The sequence below is a fragment of the Meleagris gallopavo genome, chromosome 1, assembly GCF_000146605.3.
Source record: "Meleagris gallopavo isolate NT-WF06-2002-E0010 breed Aviagen turkey brand Nicholas breeding stock chromosome 1, Turkey_5.1, whole genome shotgun sequence".
Lineage (NCBI taxonomy): Eukaryota > Metazoa > Chordata > Aves > Galliformes > Phasianidae > Meleagris > Meleagris gallopavo.
In genome coordinates this window covers 129,246,013-129,269,655 of record NC_015011.2, presented here as the reverse complement: position 1 = coordinate 129,269,655, position 23,643 = coordinate 129,246,013, and the positions used below count along the sequence as shown (strand labels likewise).

The following is a 23,643-nucleotide window of genomic DNA, read 5'->3' as shown; positions in this document are numbered from 1 at the left end:
AGTCTTGTCAGGTTTGGAATACTTCCCAGGTCTGCCCAAAAACTTCTGTAGATCACTATTAAACATGAGATGTTGGAAGACTAATTTAATCCCATTTCCTACTCTATAATGATAGATACTTAAATCTCAGAAAGAACTCCCTTCTGAAGTTCATGTTCCTCTACACAGTTCTAACTGGCTGTCTGTTTTGCTTAATGTTGGTACAGTTCAGTGAAGTGTATCCCATCCACAGAGTATACACCTTGCTTAACCTTTTCATGGGGTGTTTAGTCACAGTAAACACTGTCCAGATGGCTTGTTCACACAGATCCTTAAGCATGGATAAAAACTGAAATATTTTCATGTGATTAAACAGAACCTCTGTGAACTGTATCTCTGTTAAACTTCTATGCTCTACAAAAAAGGAGGTTGTCCAACTTACGTGGCTCTTTGTCATGGTATTTTTAATAGTATGTTTTCTGTTCGGATGGACTGTATGTTATAAAAACTAAAAATGTGCTGAAGTATTTGGGGGGAGGTTTTAAGGCAAGCATGACAGGCAGAGAATGTCAGTTTATTCAAATGTGTTTATGCTAATTCTGCTTTGAAATGAAAATATATCAATTTGGGAATAATTATGTACAAGATTGTTTTGTTATTTCCATATAAAAAAAATCTGAAGACAATTCCCATTGGACTTTAACCCTAGAAATGCTTAGAACACATAGATGAAGGAGTCTGAATGGTATATTGTGGCTCAGGCCTCTGTGAGAGCGTGGTTGTCCTTGAAAGAATTTTAGAAATACGTTGTCTGAAATTGTACTTCAGTGTTGACTTTTTTGCCCATGCTAACATGAGCACACAAAGACAAAGATTTAAAAAGCACTACTCAGCTGTTACCACCAAGCTATATTGAGTGGAATATTTGAAGACTGATCTCGAGTTTCTGCGAGGAAGTGTTTTCGCTGTGATTGTACATGTTCACTTTTGTGGCTGACTTTCCTTTAGTCAGATGTGCTGTGATTTTGGTAAGGTGATTTTTGGAGCTGTCCCAGGCAATTGCTTAATATTTTCAGACATTCAAAGTAGAGATGTCGAGAGAGCCGGTTGTGTGGAATAAAGTCCAGCTGTGTAAACCTATAAGTTTGGTAGATTTACCAAACAGGTTAGACTGTTTACCAGACAGGTTAGACTGTCTTGCAAATACTTCTTATAATAGGGTTTCCACCACTTCCCTTGGGAGCTTCATCCAGGAATGAAGAGATTTCCACCTTGAGGTGTGGAAATTCTTCCTTACAGAAATAAAATCACTTCTTTAGGAAAGAAAAAAAGAATGCTAAAAACAAAGTTGAAATTATGGCAAATAAATGATTCAGATATTATAGAATTGCTTAGGTTGGAAAAGATCTTCAAGGTCATCAAGTCCAATCACAAGCTGACCATACTACTCTAATAACTCTCCACTAAATCATGTCCCTGAGCACCACATCCAAATGGTTTTTAAACACATCCAGAGATGGTGACTCAACCACCTCCCTGGGGAGCCTATTCCAGTGCTTAACAACCCTTTCTGTAAAGAAATGTTTCCTGATATCCAACCTTATCCTGGCACAGCTTGAGGCCATTTCCCCTTGTCCTGTCATCTGTCACCAGTGAGAAGAGACCATGGTAATAACCATGGTATCACGGTAATAATCTCTTTGTAATAGGAATACAGAGAAGATAGTAAACAGTCAGACTTCATTCAGTTAGGCCTGGTACCATATTCTGCAGCAATGGCCAATTTTTTATGTAATGTTACCCACTGTGAGAAGAATACTTTTTGATAATATATCTCTATAAGTAGTTTAGTTTGGATCTGACTGTAATTTCTTGGATGTTTTTTGAGCATTTTAGCAGGAGATGTTACTGTTTTCACACCCCAGTCTGTGATGGTTTAAGCTTGACAAAGAATTGCAATGGTCAGCAATATGAGTGATTTTGATATTTTCATTGTTAGTGAAAAAATGTTAGAACTGCTTTTGTTTGTTACCATTTCATATTTTATATAAGAACTAAGGAAAAGGGAGATTAGAGCTTAGGGGTAGGAAGTAATGCAAAGTATTCTATATCAACTGATACACTGTCAAGCAAATGAGTTCTTTGCTAGTTCAAGGGTGAATTCTTTAGCAGTAAGCTGAAAATGACTGTTAAAGAGAAATTCTAAAGCAATATCTGTTATAAACATTTCAGATGAGAGGTAGCATTTCATTTCTGAATTGCAAATTTTAATGTTTTAGAGTTTATTTATTTCTGTAGTACTTCTCTATGAATCAACTTCAAAATCCATATGCTATAATAAGAAGAAAAGCCTTTTCTATTTTGGATTCATAAATATGACAAGTCTTCGTTTTGCATGGTGCCTGTTGGTACATTTGTCCTAAGATAGACAATGGGTTATATGTGTTAACCCATTTCTGTTGGTGGGTTGTCCTAAAGTCAGATAACATTGCCATGCCGTCTTTTATTTCTTTTAGAAGAAAAATAGGAGTAGAGAGGTTCTTAGATAGTATTTGATGTTAAAGGGGGGGGAGAAATGGAAAGCAAAACTTTTTGAGGACTGATGTTTCAAGAAGGCACCACTGGGAGCAGTGGTTATGGAACCTGATGGACAAAACAGCCAAGCAGCTCAAGATTGAGTGGGTCATGCGGCTGTATTTTACCATGAAAGTTTGCTGGTATTTTTTATGCTTTATGGAAAAATGTGCATAGTGGTACTCCAGATTATCTGCAATTGAGAGCTTGAATATTTTGTTGTAAAGGGAAGAGACAGCACAGACAAAACATTTCTTATGACTTTTCTTCAAGCTTACAATCTTAAAGCAGCTTGCAACTTTTCTAATTGGTCTTGTTTAAAAACTGCTTTTTCTCCTTCCCCAGAAACACTAATAAGTACCAGTAAGTACTTGGCATTCATAACAAGACATCTTTTATTAGATTAGACAAAATAAGTCTACTAAATAGAAACATCACAGAATAGTCTATGCCCAGCTGCATCTTAAGCAGAGACAATACCGACATATTGTAACTTAATGTTTTAGCTCTGAAATTATTTCACACAAAAGGCATGCTATCTTCTGTTTGAAGGTTGTTTTCCATGCTAGTGATCAAAAAGGAAAATCTCAGCGTGGGAGCCAAAAAGATTGTTATTATGAAGCTGCCTGAAAAACAGACACGACATTTAGCACACAGTCATCTTGCCCAGGACTAGGAAAAAAGTCGCAGTAGACTTAAATAAACTATTGACTCTTGAAGTCTGCTTTGTTATCTTGGCCAAATAAAGAATGCGTTTCTGATATGACAGATTAGATTGGAAAAATCCATTTAACTAATTCTGAGCACTCTTGTGTTGCTTATGCAAGAATGACTTGTGGTTGTCACTGCGAAGGAAAATAGAATATGCTTTATATACGTTATCTTGGCATCAGCATTGCCCGCTCTCAGGTAGAAAAGGCAGATGGAGCTGCAGTCTCATGACGTTTCCTGTTACACTTGTTTAACTGCAAGCAAAGCTGTCCATTTGTGTAGTGTAGTACTAGTTTAAAAACTGAAATGATAACAGATATCTTAATGTTCAGATCAACTTAACAGTACGGCCAGACTTCTGTACTTCCTCATCCCTTCTAGGTCTTTAAAAGCTCTGCTCCATTTATAAGTTTGGAGTTCATAGTACCAGTCATTTTAATTAGCTACGCAGCTTGGTGGGGTTTAGGTCATTTAAAAATTTGTAGTTCAACAGAAGCACGGAGAGCAACATTTTGGTGGCTTTATTGTGAATGGAGATACCAAAGGTCATAAAGAACTCTGATAATTTCACCTACAAGGCAATAGTGTGATTCTGTAGCTCAGTGTATGTGGAGTGGTCCTTAAAATCTTGAGGGCTTTTCAGAATGCAGGACTTAACGAGTGCTCAGGTTTGTTGAATGCATGCTGATACTGATGTTTCTGCATCACCCCTAGTAGCCTGAATTTCCACAGGAATTTGATACTGTTATTGATTCAGTATTAAAAGACCTTCTGGGCTCAGTTAAAGTGGTGGATGCCATGTGTTTCAGCCAGAGATGCCTGGCTTTGCTCCTTATAGGTGATGCCAGACTCTGCTTGTTTTTTAACTTACTTTGTTAGTAAATTATTATTATTATTATTATTATTATACCTCACTAAGAACTATTTATCATGTAGGATTTTAGTTGTGCTTTGTATTTTCTTTGCTTGAAAATATGACTTTTTTTTCTTCATAATTGAATTAAGAAGTTATTATTAGACTTTCCCTTTTCAGAACAGGAAAATGCCCACAAAGGTTTTGCTCACACTTTCCAAATATAAATTTACTTCTAGATTGAGAATAAACATGGAAAAATTTAGAATGTTAAGTGAGTAATTTGTGTAGTTCTGAGCATATGGAAATAATGTAAAATGAAAAAATTACAATTTGGAAATCATAGTTGTCCAGTTCTTACAGTTTATAAGGTGGTGGTTTTACACTGTTTGTCAAATGTGCAAATAAGTTCATGAGAAGTGATTAAGGAAAGTAAACTTACTGTCAGTAGCTTTAAATCAGCTGATACTGAAGAATTGTTTGACTGGAATGTTTTCCAAACAAAACCATCAGAACACTTTTTTTTCCCCTCCATTTCTGTTTATTCACATGATTCAACGGATCTATAAAAGTGACCATATTGGATGATGCTAATACGTTTTCTATGCTTCCAACAGCTACTTCATTTACTGTATTTTTACGTATCTAATAACAGTATTTTAATAACTTCGTTTTTAAAAGCTTTACTAAAATAATTATTATGACTTGATTCATTTGTATGCTGTTTTATAATTTGTATTTATATTAAAAATATAAGAAAGATGGTAAACTATTGTAGAGTGTCCAAAGGGGGTTAAGAAGTCTGTCTTCTTGTTTCATCTCTGCATTCTACTTCTCTTCCACTCAAATCCTCTCTTGCCAAACATTTGGTCACCCAGGCAGTGTTGATTCAGTGGTAAACTAAATGAGAGAAATGATCTCTAAAACTAACCCCTGAAAAGCCTGGCTAGCTTTCAGCTTTCCTGCTCACTGTGTGGATGTGCGAAATCCTGCTTTGGCACAAAGAGAGATGAAGTGACTGAAGGAACTGGAGCTGTTTAGTCTGGAGAAGAGGAGGCTGAGGGGAGACCTTATTGCTCTCTTCCAATATCTGAAAGGTGCTTATACCGAGAGCAGGGTTGGTCTCTTCTCACTGGTGACAGATGACAGGATAAGGGGAAATGGCCTCAAGCTGTGCCAGGGTAAGTTTAGGTTGGATATCAGGAAACACTTCTTTACAGAAAGGGTTGTTAAGCACTGGAATAGGCTCCCCAGGGGGATGGTTGAGTCACCATCCCTGGATGTGTTTAAAAACCATTTGGATGTGGTGCTCAGGGACATGATTTAGTGGAGAGTTATTAGAGTTAGGGTAGTATGGTCAGCTTGTGATTGGACTCGATGATCTTTTAAGGTCTTTTCCAACCTGAGCAATTCTGTGTTTTTCAGGAAGTTTTCAAATCAGAAACAATTGAGAATTATTGATGGAAGAATGAAATGGAACATCATTAAATTTTGTAATATTACTGTCTGATTTCACTTCTCGCAGAAATTAACCTTTTCTTTAGATAAAGAATTTTTGGCTGTTTCCAACAACCAGTCATTTCCCAATTTTAAATTTAAGTCAAGCAGTAACACAATTAAAAAGTTGTAGTTCTGTGATGTGATGTATTATAATTCACAGCGATATCACTGCAAGCAGGCAATCACTTTGTGCTTCCAATGGAAGCAAGTGAATTGTGCTTGGAGTGTAGATGTTATCCCAGCAATCACAAACTGTCCTGACACTGTTATGTCTAGCTCTCATTTTTAAATCGTTAGTCCTTAAAGACTCTTTAATTGAAGCTGCAGAGATGAGATCTTCATGACTTAAAATGGCTGGGAACTCAGTAAAATTAGTGCTCCAAAAATTTATCTCCAAAAAGAAAAGATTTCTCTCCAAAAATACAGGAAGTCAACAGCATCTGTTGGTGCAGGTAAAGTGTGAAGAATGGCATTAAATTCCGTGTTGGTTCTTTATACTCAAATCATTTACACAGACAAAGATTAAGTGCACTTATATCTAAAGCCTAAAAGCTCTTGTTGTTGATATAAACAAAATCTTTGCAGTCTAATCCAGGATTCATTACTTTTCCTGTTTGAGTAATAACAATCAAATAAATGCTTAATAGAGTTGAAATGATTGAACACACACTGTGCCTACCTCTTTTTTCTTCTTTAGTGCCTGCCCTGTTTGTACTTCTCAAGACATTTGTTATCATACCAGGCCTGTGTTTTTCTACACAGCATCGTCATTTCAGAGTTGTAAAATCATGATGGCACCATGCAAAGATAAACAGAAGTAAAAACAATCAATCACAGACATCTGGGTGATTAGAGAAAGTGTTGTGAGACTACACCAAGTTAAAACAAAGTTGCAAGCGGGTCAGGAACAGTTCAGACAAAGCAAGCCTGAAAAGCCCACATCCTCAGGCCTTGCAGCCCCCCACAAAGCTAATGGATGGTTGCTAGTGCTGGCTGTACGCTGTCACCGGGCTACAGGATGACAGCACTCCAAGTGCCAGGAGTGAGCTTTGGTGACACACAAGCCATCATGGTACTGATGAGAGTGAAGTGTGGAAGTCTAGGTGTGATCAGAGCGCTCGTACAGTGCTTGTCTCCTGAGTCTGGGAATACAGACCTGGAGGCACCTCACAAATCCTAGCCTTGCTCATTGCGTTGTTTTCTCAGTCTCTTTCACTGCCTACTCTCAGAGGGGACTGCAGGTTTAATTAACCTTTTGCTTCCAGCCAGTCTTTGTACTCACTTTTTGGTCCTGCTCTTTTGCCAGAGGGTATCGCCTCTTCAGTCTCGTAACCTGCTACTGAAAGCGGTTTTGATTAGATGGAGGACTGTGAACTAATGTAGCTGAAATGCAGATACCAGTGCTCATCTGTCCCAGAAGAGCAAGACAGGAAACTGTGGGCAGAAGCATCATCCCTGGTGCCTTACCTTGGAGAGTTGACTGCTGAGCTTGGCAACATGCTTATGAATTTCTGAGGTATGGTGGGAGGAAGACAGTAATTCTGAGGCACCTGGAGTGAGCAGGAGAAGCTGGCATCACTGTTGCTAGCCTTCAGCATAAAAAAATCGTGAGAGTGACTTATTCATGAACTTAAAGAGAAGCAAATAATTTGGGATGCATCTTTTACATTTCCAGACTTTTCTGCATTTGAGAGAAGCTTGTCCCAGAAAAAGTAAGATTCTGATCAACTTGGCCTGTAGTAACATGTCTGTTTTTTAAGGCATGTTAGTGCTTGGAGAATTGACAAAACGATGACATTTGAGCTCATTTTTTCAAGTACTGAATGATGCAAGAATATTTGCCCTTTGTCCTCACATAACATTTGTATCTTTTTGTGGCTGTTGCTAGCATCCCTGCTGGAATTATTATTTCTTTTTTAAAGTAAACTTCTGTTTACTGTCCTCTATTTCACATCAGTTCTGAAGACTGATTAGTAGCCACTGCTGAAAACATACCAGTCAATGGAGATTACAGTTATTTGAAAATTGTTTTAAAAAACCCTAGGCCCCAGAAATGTGAAATCCATGGCTATAGGGTGTAGGAGGCCTGTTTTTTCTCTAAATTTTTGTCTGAAATGTTTATTATGTTTGGTCTGTCAGTGCATGGGAAAGAGAAGAATGTTGTTACAACAGAACGAAAAAGATGTTGCACAGCACATGCTGCAGCTACACAAGTATTTACTATCCTCTCTTGTTGAACAGACTGCTTTAGTCTGTACTGCGTTGGATTGAGGAGATATGCATTTTCTAAGCAATTAAACTTATTTGTAAGTTAGTTTTATCTGTTCACAGGCTTTCAGATGTTTGTTGATTTTACACATTAAAACAATCTGAGTAGTAGTGATAGTCTTTTCAAACATTGTCTTTCCTCTCTTAGAATTAGCATCATAATGTCTACTTCATGGTATTTATTTTCTATAATAGCTCATCACACCTCGACAGAGAGTATAGTATTTCAGTAAGGCTGATGTTCAAAGCCAGAAAGCCTCCTGGAAATTTTCGCAACTGAAGGACAATAGCTGAAGTATGGTATTCTAGTAGAAAACTGCTGATCTTACATTGGAAAGTTATTTATAATCAAATCCATAGAAATATTTCAAAGATATTTGGTCTGATTTTTGTAAGGCTGCTTCAAGGAGACATGAGCCACTTATGGTCTATTTTTTTGTAGGTCACATGCTTTAGTCCAGTTTGTGTTACTCATTTACGCCTCTTTAGTTCATCAGTCAAATATGGCAGGTTTCAGTATATTCCAAATATTTTTCCAGTATGTTTTAAAAATGGCCTATGTCTGTCAGTATATGTCTTTTCCACACAGTTGTTTTTCAGTAGCTCTGCTAGAAGTTAAGAATCCATTTAGTGAGCTATAGTTGCGTCCTGGTGGCAGCAGTTGAGCTCATGTTTGACATGGACTTTGATTTTTGCAAATGTGGAGGAACGTATCTTCTCTTCAAGTCGGTTTCCAAGTAATTCTGTGTTAAAAATATATAGGCAAATAAGTTGGTCAGCAAATTTGAATGTGTTCCTGATTTCTGCGAACAATTTCACTAGGCCTTGCTTATGCCTTCCTATTTCTTTTTTCTTACCTCACTAACTTCTAGTGCTTCTGACAACACGATCACTGAAATGAAACTATTGTTGTTGAAGTATAGAAGTATTTGTTTCTTGGAAATTTCAGTTTTAACCTGTTGGGGTTTTCTGAAAATCATCAGTGGTGCCCTTGCCCGTGACCTGGAGTGAGCAGGTGGTGACATTCTGTGACCTCTGAGAAGTTGCTTCTGTGTTTGATGGAAAATGAAACTTTCTTTTGTGGAAGAGAGATGTTTGCAGCTGTTCCTTACCTACACAGCACAAAGGCGTGGACAAATTACTGTGCCTCCGACCCTGTCACTTCCTTTCACTCTTCCTCTTCTCGTTACTCTTGATGAGAATGCAGCTACAGTAATGATGTTGTGAAGGACGGGGGGGATGTGTGTGTGTGGAGGAATAGGGTCATACATCTGTGTTGTTTGAGCCAGAGCACGCCTGCTGTGTTGGGCCCTGCAGATGGAGGATAACGTTGTCCCTTTAGATGTCCCTGAGTCTCTTCCTGCTCCTTCCCCAGTGCCTGTGCTCCTGGATCAGTTTTGAATATGTAACAGCTGTATCTTGCTCAAGGCCAGCTTAGAAATAGGTTCATGTTTTTCTATCCACGTTGAACTTTTCTGCTCCGTGTAATCCCAAGTCCTATGAGTTGCTGAGAATCAAACAGCTTAGCTTTCCACCGTTCTTCAGAGCTGTCCTTCCTGTTGGCTGCATCTCCTCAACTTACATTTGCCTTTATCTGGCTGGTGGAGGACCCTGCAATTTCTCTCAGAAAGTACTTCTGCTTGCTGTAGTCCCCTTCCCAGATAGATACAGGATATACCAGAGTTTCTGGTTCCTTTCTATAGACCCAAAAGTATGTAGCTCAGCCAGGGTCCGTTGTATTTTCACTTCTGGCTTGCTTCTCTTGTGTGTTGTTGTTTTTTGTTTTTCCATGAGAGAACTGCTGTGCTTTTTTCATGTTGTTTAATCCCACAGCAGACCATGCTGTGCTTGGATTTCAGCTGTAGCTTTCCTCAGCTCTTAAAGCAGAAACTGAGGCAGACATTCTGACCCTTTTCTATAGTTTCTCATAACAATTTAGATGAGAAAGCAAACCAAATCTTGAGGGTCTTTAGCCCAACTCCTAGGAATCTAGACAGGATTTTCTGGATGAATTTGAAGTCTCTGTCAGTGCCAGCAAATTAGAAGTCTCTGCATGCTGTCTAAATAGATTTTCAAGGAAAGTATGATGGCAAAACTGGCAGCCGTTGCACACACACCCCTTCCTCTATTATGTCTTAGAGGTTCGTCTCACTGCTAACCCACAGGGTAGTGAAAAAGAGTTCCTATCGCTGTGGCAGCTGTCCCAGCGAGGCGTTGAAGTGAGAACTGTGGTGGGAAGTGCAACCTATTGTTGGAGCGTGTGGAGCTGGATAGTTATGTGTTCAAGCTGCCAGCATCCCACCACTTGGAAGAAGGAGTTGTTTATGTGACTGCAGAAACAAATCCAGGGAAGAGCCTTGCAGTCAGCGTCTTGGCCTCTCCCACACTAATTTGGGAAGGTTGGGATAAACAAGCAAACCATTTCATTCTTCAGGAAAAATAAATGAAAGCAGCACAAAGGAAATAGATATCTGGAAGCAAACAAGAATTATCTCATTTGAAAAGGCATACAAAATTGCTTCCATTAGTTATTGTCTAGGCAAGCATAGTATAAGAAAAAAAGATGTATCAGAAATACACGCACAAACCATAGTTTAGAAGTACAGAACAAATGTTGATGGAGAGTTGTGCATCAACAGATTTGTGTTAATCACATCAGTCTCCAGTTTTGCTATGCTGCATCAATCCTGTTAATAACTTTTGTGGAATGTGACTCCCACACAAAAATTTATTTTGGATTTTCTAAATACATGATGCTGTGTCATGTTCTGTGTCAATTAATTATGTCTTATTGAAAACACGTATGTTAGAGAAATAATTCATAGATTTCTGGTTTGCCCCCAGCTGCTACTATGTATTTTTAATTTATATAGATGTTTCAAACAGCGAGTGTAGGAATCACAGCATATCAGAGAAATACTACATAAAAATCAGGAGTGCTTGGGAGATTTCCTGTGTGCCTGTGACCTTGTAGTGAAGCATTTTTGTCTAACTGGGAAAAAGTAATGTCAGGAAAGTGAACTGACGTTTAGTCTATGACCCCAGAGCATAGTCCTGTTGCACAGCTGAAGCTCAATGTAACCCAGTGGTTTCAGAGCAGAATGTCAGATCTGATCACCCACATAGATAACAATGCTAAATGTAGTTCATCTTGTGATTCCCAAGTTGTTTCAACCAAAATAAACTGGTTTTAAGTAATGCTGCATCAGTCTATGAAGGGGTTAAGTATTATGTATAGGTGGCTCAGACAGATCCCTAGACTTTTTGTTGCAAGCAAAGTTTTATTAAAACTTCTGATTGCAAATGCAGCTTCAGTGCTTTTATTCCTCTGTGTTTTCTGTTCTACAGTTTCTCATTGCCTGTATGGTGGGGGATATTTCTCTGGCACCCATCATGTCAGAGAAGAGAGCTTTCCATCTTTAATCAACAGCAGGAGCGAGTCTTCTAGTTAACTTCCACTTCTGGTCATACTCTGCTGGGGTTTTTTGTTGCTTGTTTTTCTGCCGTTCTTCCCCTCTCTCCCACCACTGTCCTGCAGCAGGAGGAGCTCAGGGCAGTTATGCAGTTTGTTCTTCCAGTTAGAGCAATGCTGTTTCTGTACCCAGAGCATCATGGTTGTGATGAAAGACAGATTTAGAAGCAAGAGGCTTTAGGAGGATGCCCAAAGGACTGTTAAATTCAGAAGTATGTTTGCAGTCCAAATTCCTCAGTGGCATCTATGTTCCTTGTTCTCTTGGGTCTGTGTGGGTAGTGTGAGAACCCCAGGTGATGTGGAAAGAAGTCTTCCCATGCTCAAGAAACTTTACTATAACATATCTTGCATATTTCTTGTGAAAAGCATAAAAATTTAGAGAAAAGATTATCTGTAAGCTGCTAGAATTTCTGTTGGCAAAACAGTGGAGAAGGCCAAGGGAGCTGGACTTCAGACTGTTATGTAGCAAGGCTCATCGTTTCTGTGGCACTGTGGTGTGCTCACCATGATAAAAACTCTTCTGCAAAATGAAACAGAGCTGAGCTTTTTCTTTTTTAGTTAGCAAACCTGTGTGTTACACTTAATGCTCACTTTCACATGTGGGCGTGCATAATTTGGTGCTCATAGAAGGGAGTACTGAAGAAATAGAAGTGTTGTGATCATGTGTGATATTAAAACATTACCTCTTTAAGCTAAGAAGAATGCTGGTTGTATTTTAGTTGTGAATATAGACAGTCATAATTTCCAAAAAGAAATGAGTGGCCTAAATTACACTTTTCTATTAAAAGTATGCAGATATGTTTTAGAGAGAAAATTGGGTTTTTAGATTAATTGAGTTTGCTGAAGCTTCTCACGACTTCATAGTGAACCTTCATAGAAGGATTGAGAATAAAAAGTGTGACTTAGGTTTGTGCATAAGTAAGTGTGAGAGGGTGGAAAGGAAAGGAAAGAGAAAGCAAGCTACTTCCTGCTGCTAAAATGGCATTTTATCTAAATATCACTGAAAGGTCACCTTTGGGGATTTGCATGCTGCACAGATGCATTCCTTGTAACTTGCTGAAGTCACACCCTTGATCAGAGTTCTGAGGAGGGCATCAGAAGAGCACAGAAGATGGTTCAGGGCAAATTTTTTGTCTATTCTTGATGATTAAGTTTTTTATCAATGGGAGAAGGAAAAATTGAATCATCCGATGAGGGGCACCTAGATTTAAAGGGCAGGCTGAGAGGGAGGACTTCTTTGTGGAGGTGACAGACTAGTGCACCTGCTGAGTATATTCTTGATGGGGAAGTAATTTCAGTGAGAAACAAAGGTCCTGTGGATGCTGGCACCACTTGCTTTCTTTTACCCTCCCAGGTGGCATGTTTACTATGATGTTCTGGGTCAGGGAGCTAGCGAGGGGAAGTGAAACTGGTGTTAACCCATGGATCTGCATTCAGCATTGAAACAGTTTTTATTTGGTCACCAGCGGTGACTGGAGTTTTTGAAACTCAGGGGAAGCTGCTCCTTAGGACAAATAAGTGAGATGTAATTGATCTTACGGCTGCATCTACGTTAGCAGTTCGTTTCAGGTTAGGAGTGCATTTCTGAAGTGAATCTTAGTTGTCTGTTGCTGCATTTTTGTTCACAACTTGTAGCACATGAGTAGTGCTTCTTTTGCCTAAAACTGTTGGAGGGAGCACACTGCACATGCTCCAACCACTGGTATGTATTCAGTCGTGGAGCCAAATTAGCACTGGACTGTGGTGCTAAGTAACACATTGAGATTGTGTGCTGTGTGGATATCAGCTTTTGGCACCAGCTGTTTCATTTTACAGACCCTATCCTTACCAACATACATATATCCTGTGTATTGCTCATGTGAGTTTGGCAGGAAGGAAAAATCTGACTTTAGGTATCAAGCTCATGGCACTGACTTTTCCTTTTGCTGTGATACACATCAGATTCAGGACATTCAGTGCTGTTGAATGAGACGGAAGAGCAAAGTGCTCGTGAGACTGTAAAAAGTAGTTGTTAATTCATGTCAGTTTTAGGAGACTTTCTAGAGCTGTTGACCTTGGGTTGATGCTCTGCTCTTATACTACCTCTGCAGCCAGGAACGATAGAGTTGATTCAGACCGTCACCCTCAGACCCTGATGCAGGATCAGTAAAGGTCCTTCTATCTTCCTTTGAAACAACTGTTGGAAACGAAATACTGGAAGTACTGGAAGATTGGTCATCAGCCAGCCTGACCACTCTTGTTTCACTGCTAAGTTTGGATGTAAAAAAGAAGAAAAAAAAATACTTGTATGATAAGTATACTAGAGATGGTGCTGTTACTTGGAAGGAAACAGAGTCATAACTTAGAGTCTGGCATGTCCACAGTGACACAGTTAATAAGATGTTAAATTTAAACCTGGCCATGTTGAAGACTCAAACTATTTACGTTTCAGAAGATATTAATTTCCACTTTTTTCATCACTCACTGTATTGTTAAAACATTTTCAACCAGGGTACCTGAAACTTTTTAGTAAGATGTTATCTAAGAGTACAGTTGGCTGGAGGTGCCCCTTCAATGTTTAAAAAATAAAACAGCAGTTTAAGTGTCCCATAGCTAGTTTTTAACTCCATCTTGGAGCTGATGGTAATCAGCAAGATTGATCTCCAGGCATTTTTTCAAAGCATTAAATGAGCTGTTAAACTTTCTCTGCTATATATTCTTTATCTAGATGCAGTAATAACATTTACAGTTGAACTCTTCTTTCATTTTCTGTTTTGGCTCACCTCTGTGCCCTATCAAATGTTATAAACCTAGAGCAGTATGACTGTAGAAAAGCATGGTCTCAAAGTAGATTTTGAATGTAGCAGAAGTAGCTTTTTTCTCCTGCTTCTTAATTTGTAATTTGGGAAAATCCCATTTCTTACAGATGTGTGATGAATGAATGTCAAAAAAAAATAGTTGTTAGAGTGAAAGGAGGCTTCATCTCAGCTGATGTGTTTGGTTCCAAGGATGTGGTAAGAGATTTTTTTCAAAAAAGGAGCAGATGAAGCCCCTTACCAGAACAATTTTAGCAATGAGACTATTAGCTTGTACTTGTGCAAATCAACCATGAAGGAATGATTTTGCTTCCCAGAAATGAATATCACTTATGTTTGACACTTCTCAAGCAGTCAGTAAGAAAAATGTTTGAAAGTATCCAGTCCACAGGATGTGGGGCCTTGCAACTGAGCAGAGTGACATTTGCATCTCACCACCAATAGCCAAGACTGAAAGTAGTGTACCAGAAGTGTCCTGGGTGAAGATCTTTTCTTCTGGTCATATGCATTTGTGCAAAAGTTAAAGGTGAAATAAATATTCACATGACAATAGGGAGGCTTGGTTAAAAGCCTTTTCTGCACAATGGAAATAACAGTTTCTGGTACTGGAGTCAACAACAGCTTTTCACACTTTCATTGAAGCTGAAGTTGTAAACTGTGCTTGCAGTGAATGCAAAGCAAAACAATACATGCTGTCAGCATCCCTCATTTGCAGCATGAGTAAGGACAAAGTCAAAGGCTGTGTGTAGATGCATTATGCCATGTTTGAGATGGAATTTGCCTGGATGTGATGACTGAATGATATCACCCTTTGGTGGAGTCTTGCAGACTCCAAAGAGTGGTTTTTGTCATAGCTACCATCTCAGGAAACTGTCATCTGTGTTTGTGATACCTTAAATTTGGAAGGAATCTTGCCTCCATTGATTTATATTAAGAACATAATCATGAAGTTGTAAGAATTGAGTTGACTGTAATTCAAGAGCACCTATTATTTGGATCTGTCAGTCCATACAGTGACTGGAAATCCTCTATGCCTGGGTTAGCACAAAACTGGGAGTTTTTTTGCTCAGGTGCAGCATCAGACCTAAACAAGTCATCCAAATTCTTTTTAAAATGAGTGTGAGAGCTATCTTTGTGGGGTGATTCATCCCACCTACCCAGGAAAATGGTGAATCATTCTCTGGAAGTGTATATGTGTCATCGTTGACTACACGTAGAACTTGGGCAATGAGGTGAGATCAAATACCTGCCTCCTACGCAGATTAAGTTAGGTGAGATAAAACCCTTTCCACAAGTGCTCTTAAGCAATCTTGGGTTATTGATATGGCTGGCAATGAAATCTAAATCTCAAACTAGACTACCTTGTCTCTTTCGTTGTGGTATGCCATACATGTGACTTGAAAGACTGATCCTATTAATGTAAATTACTTGAATTAGATGATTCCAGTAGCAAATGCAAATCATCAGTTAGCCTACAGTATATATTTGTAAGTAATTCACTTTTCCCGTACGCCTATTGCTAGCCGTTTGTAGAAGCCTACCTCACATTGTAACTTCACCCAATGGAAAAGTAGCCCTACATCCTAGCCTTTTGAATTTCTATGCTTTTGACTATTTTGCATGATCTGTCCTCGTGATGGTGGAAATTTGAAGTTTAGCAGTAGCAAAGCAAGTATAGTAACAAGTGCTGTCTCATTCTCAACAAATCACATACATTCGGGCTATTCTGTAAACATTTTTACTTATGTTTCTTATATGCGTGCCACCCACTCACCAAATACTGACCTGAAGTCTGTCCTTTGCCAGCATAAGCTTTTTTTTTCTTTGTGTCCCCACTCTCACTGGTTATTTTTGTGACTGTATAAGACTATTAAGACTGTAAGACTGTAAGAATCTGACTGTATCAGATTCATTAGAGGATGATGCTCTTCTGTATTTGCCAGTACTGTTGCTCTTAGTTTTCAATGAACTTTAATATACATGCTAGTCATCAGAACTGGAATATTTAGTTAATGGTAATTTTCTGTTGACAATGAATTATACTGTATGAAAGATTCTTTATTCATTCTGATTATTTTGTTCTTTTTTAGGAGTGGACTTAATCAATGTTATGACATGCAAAATCCATCCACACATGAGGAAAAGAGCCCTCTTGTAAGTATGGTAAATATAAGCTATTGCCGTTAGGAATGTATCATTAGGTGATAAATCAATAATGCAACTTGAAAGAATAGTTGAGGACTTAGTGTAATACTTCTCCAAGTCTCAATAGTATTTAGATAGAAATCATTTCAGGAAAAAAAGTGTTTGCCTCCTCTTCAAACTTCTCAAAGATTGAACCTTTTTAAGGATGTCGTCATCTATAGAGATTCTGGCTAAAAAAAACAGACTCTTGTACCTAACTGCTGTTTGACCTGTAACTATGAGAGCATAGTAATTATTCTCCAATAAGGTATTTATAGGATTTCGGGAAAAGGGCTGTGGCATCCTGCCTGAATCTCTGCCAGCATGTTTTATAGCTGTCATTTCATTAGGTGCTTAGGTTTAATGAACTTACAAACCATTAAATATCAAATTACATAAAGAACAAATCAAAGAAGAGCTGTTGCTGAAAGAAGGAAAATAAAATAGAAGAATGGAAGGACTTTGAAACTGGAAGGAGCTCGGATGGAAGTTATGTTTGACCAGATCTTAGGATGTTCAGTGCTAAACCAGAAATACCAATGATTCTCTAGCTACTTTACCACTTAAACAGTGAAAGAAAAAGATAAAAAACTTTTTTGCTATGAGTGATCAAACTCTGGAATAACCAAGTTACCCAGAGAGGTTATGGAATCTCCTGAAACACTGGAGAAAAGCATGGATGCTGCTGTGTGCTACATCAGCAGTCATCCTCTTCTGCTTTTTCTTTATATCACCATTCTGGAATGTCAGCCTCACTCTGGCCTTGGAAGGTTTTATTTATAGTCTTCAGTATCCCTCTCTCATGGCTGTAGGACCTAGAAAAAGACAGTTTGCTGACAATAACAGCACTTCCTGCCCTTTTGTTCCATGTTCTGCCGAGGCATTGTCCCTTTGTCCTAATCCCTTGTCCTACCTCTGCAGACTGCAGGGGCCCCATCTGATGAATTTACTTGTGTTTCCTGGGGATTATGAAAATCAGGAAACTTCATTAAGGATGATTTAATAACTTAGACAAAGGAGAAGAGCAGCTGGTCTGTTAACAAGCCTCTCAACCTCCATTCTCTGACAGAGGAGCCTTTCTTACATGTGGTGCAGTCTTCAACAGTTTGCAGTAAAATGCTCCAGATATATGGTTTATACACATTGAGTTATAGAGCACTGGGTCTGCCGTGAGCTCTTCTTTTGGATGGCTTGAGGCAATCTTATGGCTGTAAGTTTGCTGGTGTTAAAAAGAGCAGTAACTGATAGTAGCCTAAAATCCTAGTGTATGTTTTTGCTCTCTTCATTGCTTAGCGTGGTAATGTTAGAGGAATAGCAGTTGGAGACAACCTGCTGCACTCTCCTACTCCATAGAACAAACATCAGTAGAGCCAAGCAGCAAGAAAAGGCTTCTTCATGACAAAATGACAGCAAGAGAACACAGTCCCCGCCATGGTGCAAAATCCCGCACCGTGCAACGGGCCTCCACCATTGATGTCACCTCAGACATGCTAGGCCTTTCTTTAGCAGGTAAGTACTTTCATGTCTGCTATTGTTTATTGCCCTTTCAGAATATACTTTCTACTAACATTACTGTGGTGCTTTTTTTGTTTCCATTGCTAGATTTAGATGTGCCTGGAGTGAATGGGAGAAAGGAATTGTATTGAAAATATAGTCTTAAAATTGCCATTTTTAAAGCAGACAAAGTACTAAAATTGAATAGGGAAGGAAAAAAACCCTGGATTTTGTATCGTTATGTTTATCAGTGGAAGATAAGAGATGGGAAAAAAAACAAAAAAATGTCAAGGTTATCTAAGAAGAGTCTCCTAGTTTGACACTGTATAAAATTTTCAAGAGAGTTCAGGAAACTGAAATTTATCTCCATTTTTTTTATGTTGAGTAAATTAGCACTGTAATCCCTGGGGACTTTATTTGATTAGTGAGAGAGGCAGGTATTTTCCAGCTTCTCCTTGTTCACTGATCACAGAGGATATATATCTGATTTAATAATTTGGAGCTAATAGTGGCTCAGACACTAAATGACTGTAATCCTCTTGTTTTCCTCTGAGATTTGGTATTTTGTATTTTCATGTTCTATATAATCTTGCATGGTTTTGCATATTTTAGTCTTTGTCTGAACATAATTTGTTGAATTAGATAATTTCAAGTATTTAAAATCATTTTTAAGAATTAAAGATTAGGTAATGAATATATTAAATATTCATGGCTAATTAAATGAAAAAGGTTAACATTTTCTATCAAATTTCATTTCTTCCTCTGTAACCGTAACTTCTGGGACAGGTACAAAGCAGTGCTTCACTAATCTTGTGTTTATTTTTCCGGTTTATAGGGAATATTCAGGATCCAGATGAGCCGATTTTAGAGTTCAGTTTAGGTGGGTTTAGTGTTTTTTCATCTTTGTGAAAATACTGTGAAACTGTCTTCTGTCTCAGTATACGAACAGTATGTCTTCAAGCAAACTGAGTATTAGGTGGAAATACCATTTTAGGATGGAGTATTTTCTAAAAGTTACCAACTATTACCAGTACCTTCTTTCCTGGGGACTTTGCTGTCATGTGGTAACGTGAGATTCATCAGTGACCTAATTTCAGAGGTGCTTAAACAAGGTCAAGAAACTTGTGTGTTGGCTTGCCTCGCTTGAAGAATAAGTGAGAAACATTTTCCTCATTAAAACTCTATCCACATTTTTAACTGCAGCATGATTTTCTTGGCCTGATTGTGTTTGGATGTTTGGAAGTTTTTGCTCTTACCAGTATGTTTGAAATGAAAATTAAAAGATACATATATATCTCAGATATGTGTAATTGTGTTATGGATAGTAATCTTAACTAGAATATCTCAGAACTAAATAAGGCATTTTAAATATTTTTCAGATAAATTTAAAACTACACAGAGCTTCAAAGCTGTTCAGTGTACGTTTAAACTCAAAATTAACTTGCAAATTTAGCTGAAGCAGAACTGAACCAGCTGTATCCAAGTAGATAGAATTTAGCTCTGAATTTCAACATAGTTGTGCAGAGTCACTGAGTGGAAATTTTGGTAGTTGTTTCCTACTCACTGTAGTCCCTTCCCAGCAATTAAAATCTCAGTATCATGGTAGAGGACATAAGTTGCTGTTCTTTTGCAATTGCAAGCTACTTCTATGCATAGTAATGCTACTTGATCAACATTCAAGGACAACATCCATGGCAAAATACCATTTGGTAATGGGTTTAATGGAGCGTAACTTCAGATCAAATGCAGCCATGCTCATGATATTCCCGGTGGAACATCTCTGCGTGTAGGCTGTTCTAATGAGCTGTGCCAGAGGGATGGATGTGCAGGTGTTAGAGGAGAACAACTTTAAATTATGGTTTTGCAGCTTGAAGTGAGAGTGATCTGATTGTGTGCTCACTCTTTGCTTGCACAGAGGTGAGAGATGTCTGCCTTTATAGTGTATTGGTAGACTGAATACTAGGCTCTTTCTGGCTTTATTGCTCAAGGTCTGTTACATGCTTCAAAAAGTGTAAAGTTTTTAGAGCAGCATGAAAAAGACGATGAATCTAAATGTGTTTCTCTGTTACGTACTTAAAGCTTGCAGCGAGCTGCTAACGCCATCACTAGATCGAAAACCAAATAGTTTTGTAGCGGTGAGTGTAACTACACCTCCTCAGGCATTCTGGACGAAGCATGCACAGACAGAAATTATTGAGGTAAGTGGTAAGGTAATAAATTTAAAATTGAAGCTAACGCAAGAAGAATTTCCTCCTAATAAATGCCACCTCGCGTTATTTTCTGCCTTTTTTGTTTATTATTACAGGGAACAAGTAATCCTATCTTCCTAAGCAGCATTGCCTTTTTCCAGGACTCTCTTATCAATCAAATGACACAAATCAAACTCTCTGTGTACGACGTTAAAGATAGATCTCAGGGAACAGTAAGTATTCTTCATTTTGTTGCCTGCCCAGTGAGTGTGGAGCAAGCAAATGAGAAGCGATGAGATAAAACTAGCGAGCTTTGTGGCAGAAAGAAGGAGATAGCAGCATTGATCCTAGAGAAAATAAGATGGATAGGAGGAATGAATACTGTAGGATGGACTGAACAGAGTGGGGAATGTTGCTGTGGGAACTGCTCCAAAAGTAATGCATCCTATTTTATTGTATTGACCCACGATGTAACTAGTGAATGTTGGTGGCATGGCAGAGGTTGAACTTGCCCAGCAATATCTCTTTATTTTTGTTGCTGTGCAACAGATGGCAGCAGAGGGGCAGTCTGTCAGAATGGCATCTGACACTGAAGTGTGTATGAAGCAAAGGTGTATTGTTGAATTCCTCCATGTGGAAAAAATAGCACCCATTGATGTTTGACACTTACTGAGTGCTGATGGTGATGAAACAGTGGATATGAACACAGTGAGGCAGTGGGTGGTGAATTTCAGCAGTGGCAACGGTGACAGTGGGTCACCTTTGCTGGTGTGGGTTTTTATGAGCACAGCATGCAGGCTCTTTTTCATTGCTGGTGAAAGTGCATAGCTAATAGCAATGACTATGTTGGATAAGAGTGTTTTGTAGCTGGGAATTTGCTCAATAGAGTAGTGTTATTGTGCTCTTTGTATCAATTGTTTCCATGGAAATAAAAAAGAGGCATTACTTTCAGAGCAACTTATGTGATTTTCTCAAATAAGTCCTGTCTGCAGCAAGATTGCCCTTAATTGTAGTCATTTTCTTCTGGAAGATGGCAATGCGGATAACAGGAGCAAAAAAAGGTTCTGGGGAAGAATATTTTTGCATTGCTGTTAATAATTCCCCTACCCTCATCTCTTAGTCATTCTGTTCAGAGGTAAGATTTGCTGCCTTACAGAAAAAAATATTCAAGTGCCAGCTCTCCCTTGTAACTGCTTGGGTGCTTGGGTCAGTGGGCAGTTCAGGTCATTTATGCTCAGGCAGCTGCCCAAAATACTAATTCAGGCTCAATGTGCTTGCTTTCTCATGCTTTCTCAGAAGCAGCAGGGCTGTCATCCTCTGTATTGTACTTCCTGGGGAGGATCTGAGGAAAAAAGAGTACCTCCTGAAGAGGTGTGTTCTTTGCAAGGAACAAAGTTTGGATCAAGGAGGGACTATGTAGTGCTGACCTAGTCAATCTGAGTTCCATTCAGTCATTGCTTTCAGTGTTCCTGTATCACAGTGACTGAACTTGTATGTATTGAGATGCTTTCTCTTAAATCTTAGGGAAAGAAAAGGGGTTATTGTCCACAAGTGGAAAAATTATTTCTAATAAATTATTAAACTTCTTACATTTCAAAGGTTTTTTACTAGTTATATATGCACATTATGAAATTAGGCAGAAGTAGAAGGAATTTAGGACTAGAGGGAATGGCCTCAAGCTGCGCCACCGGAGATTCAGGCTGGACGTTAGGAAATACTACTTCTCTGAAAGAGTGGTCAGACACTGGAATGGGCTGCCCAGAAAGGTGATGGAGTCACCGACCCTGGAAGTGTTCAAGAAATGTTTAGACAGTGTGTTTAGAGACATGGTTTAGTGAAAACTATTGGTGATAGGCAGATGGTTGGAATGGATGATCTTGTAGGTCTTTTACAATGTTGTTGATTCTATGATTCTATGATTTTTGTCTTCTTGCTTTCATGGAATCATAGCATGGTTTGGGTTGGAAGGAACCTCAAAGCGTACTCAGGCCTAACTCCTTGCTGTGGGCAGGGCTCAGGCTACCCAGGGCCTCATCCAACCTGACCTTGAGTACTTCTAGGAATGGAGCACCCACAGCTTCTCTGGGCAGCCTGTGCCAGGGCATCACTATTCACTGGGTGAAAAATTTCCTCCTAATATCTAATTTAAATCTCCCCTCTCTCAGTTTAAAACCATTTCCCCTTCTCCTATCACTCATGTAAAAAGACAGTCTCCCTTCTGTTTGTAAGCTGCCTGTAAATACTGGAAGGCTTCAGTGAGGTCTCCTAGAGCCTTCTCTTCTCCAGGCTGAACAAGCCCAGCTCCCTCAGCTGTTCTTCATAGAGAGATATTCCAGCCCTCTGATTACTTTTGTGGCCCCTCTCCAACAGCTACACATTCTTCTTGTGCTGAAAGCACCAGGTTTAGCCCCAGTTCTCCAAGGGCCTCATGAGGGCAGAGCAGAGGGGAACAATCCCCTCCCTCTTCCTACTGACCATCCCTCTGTTGATGCAGCCCAGGATTCAGTTGGCCTTCTGAACTGCAAGTGCACACTGCTGGTCCATGACCAGCCTTCTGTCCACCAGGAGCTTCAACTCCTTCTCCTGAGAGAAGGATCTGCTCTCAATCAGTTCTTCTCCCGGTCTGTACACATATGTGGGGATTGCCCTGACCCAAGTACAACACCTGGCATTTGACCTTATTGAATCTCTAAAGACTTTTGTGCCTAGTAATTTTATTTTGGACTTCGGTGCTGTGGACAAAGGCTTTGTTTGTTGCAAAGTAAATAATAAACAGCTTTGGTAATCATCTTCTTTCCAGATGTATCTGTTGGGTTCTGGGATGTTCACTGTAAAAGAGCTTCTACAAGAGAAGAATCACAGGTTGCACTTAACACTAAGGTTTGTAATGTTTTTCTCTGTTTAGAAATTATCACTTTTAACATGTGATTAAGATGTAGTGTAAGTTGTCTGTGAGACAGGATGAAAACTTTGTTTTTATTTTCTTCTTTTTAAGTTGTAGGCTACTATTAAGGAAAAAAAAGATTTTGTATTTCATGATAGTTAAAACTTGTGGAACGAGACCTTTTCAAATATGATGAATTGTGTTAGGTATTGGTTCTATAAAATATTAAGATATATTTAAAAATATTACTAAGGCCAGTTTCATTTTTTTTCATTTTGTCCTACCAGCTCAGCATATGTATATGCTTTATTTTTCTCATATTATTAATATTGGAAGCTTTTGTGGAAAGAGCATGTCTCAGGAGGGAGTGAAAAAAAGAGAGTGGGAGGCTGAAAACCCATCCAAAAGGGAATATATGAAATCCAGTGTGGGATGAAGTGGAGACTTGAAGAAGAATGAGGACAGCATAATGACATTGAGAGTCCTGATGTGTAAAAGTGCATTGTAGTAATACGTGTTAAAAGCAGAACAGGAATCCTTGTCTCAGAAGACAAGGAAAAATCATCAAGAAGCATCATAAGAGAGACTGAAGAAGACAGCACTTGTAGTGTAAATGTTATCAGCACTAGAATTACTTAACCCGAACACAGCTAACCAAAACGTGAACATGAACCAAGCTGTGTATGCTAAGAGGAGAGATGAATAAAGTTCAGGGCTTTTTCTGCAACGTGTTGTAAAAA

General features: G+C 38.8%; 1 protein-coding gene across 18 annotated transcripts in view; it reads left to right on the top strand.

Annotated features, from left to right (window-relative positions):
* INPP4A (inositol polyphosphate-4-phosphatase type I A) overlaps window positions 1–23,643 on the top strand; it is a 109,972-nt gene that overhangs the window by 45,215 nt on the left and 41,114 nt on the right. For 15 of the 18 annotated variants that reach the window (XM_019623017.2, XM_010727626.3, XM_019623034.2 and 12 more), the window contains 6 exons: window positions 16,243–16,306; window positions 17,630–17,845; window positions 18,666–18,710; window positions 19,910–20,028; window positions 20,136–20,252; window positions 22,820–22,899. In XM_019623017.2, the coding sequence (XP_019478562.1) occupies window positions 17,740–17,845; window positions 18,666–18,710; window positions 19,910–20,028; window positions 20,136–20,252; window positions 22,820–22,899 (467 nt within the window). In that variant the 5' untranslated portion in view covers window positions 16,243–16,306; window positions 17,630–17,739. Of the gene's footprint in view, window positions 1–14,331; window positions 14,351–16,242; window positions 16,307–17,629; window positions 17,846–18,665; window positions 18,711–19,909; window positions 20,029–20,135; window positions 20,253–22,819; window positions 22,900–23,643 lie in introns of those variants that run through there. The other 3 variants (XM_019622983.2, XM_019623007.2, XM_019622997.2) reach the window with 3 other exon arrangements.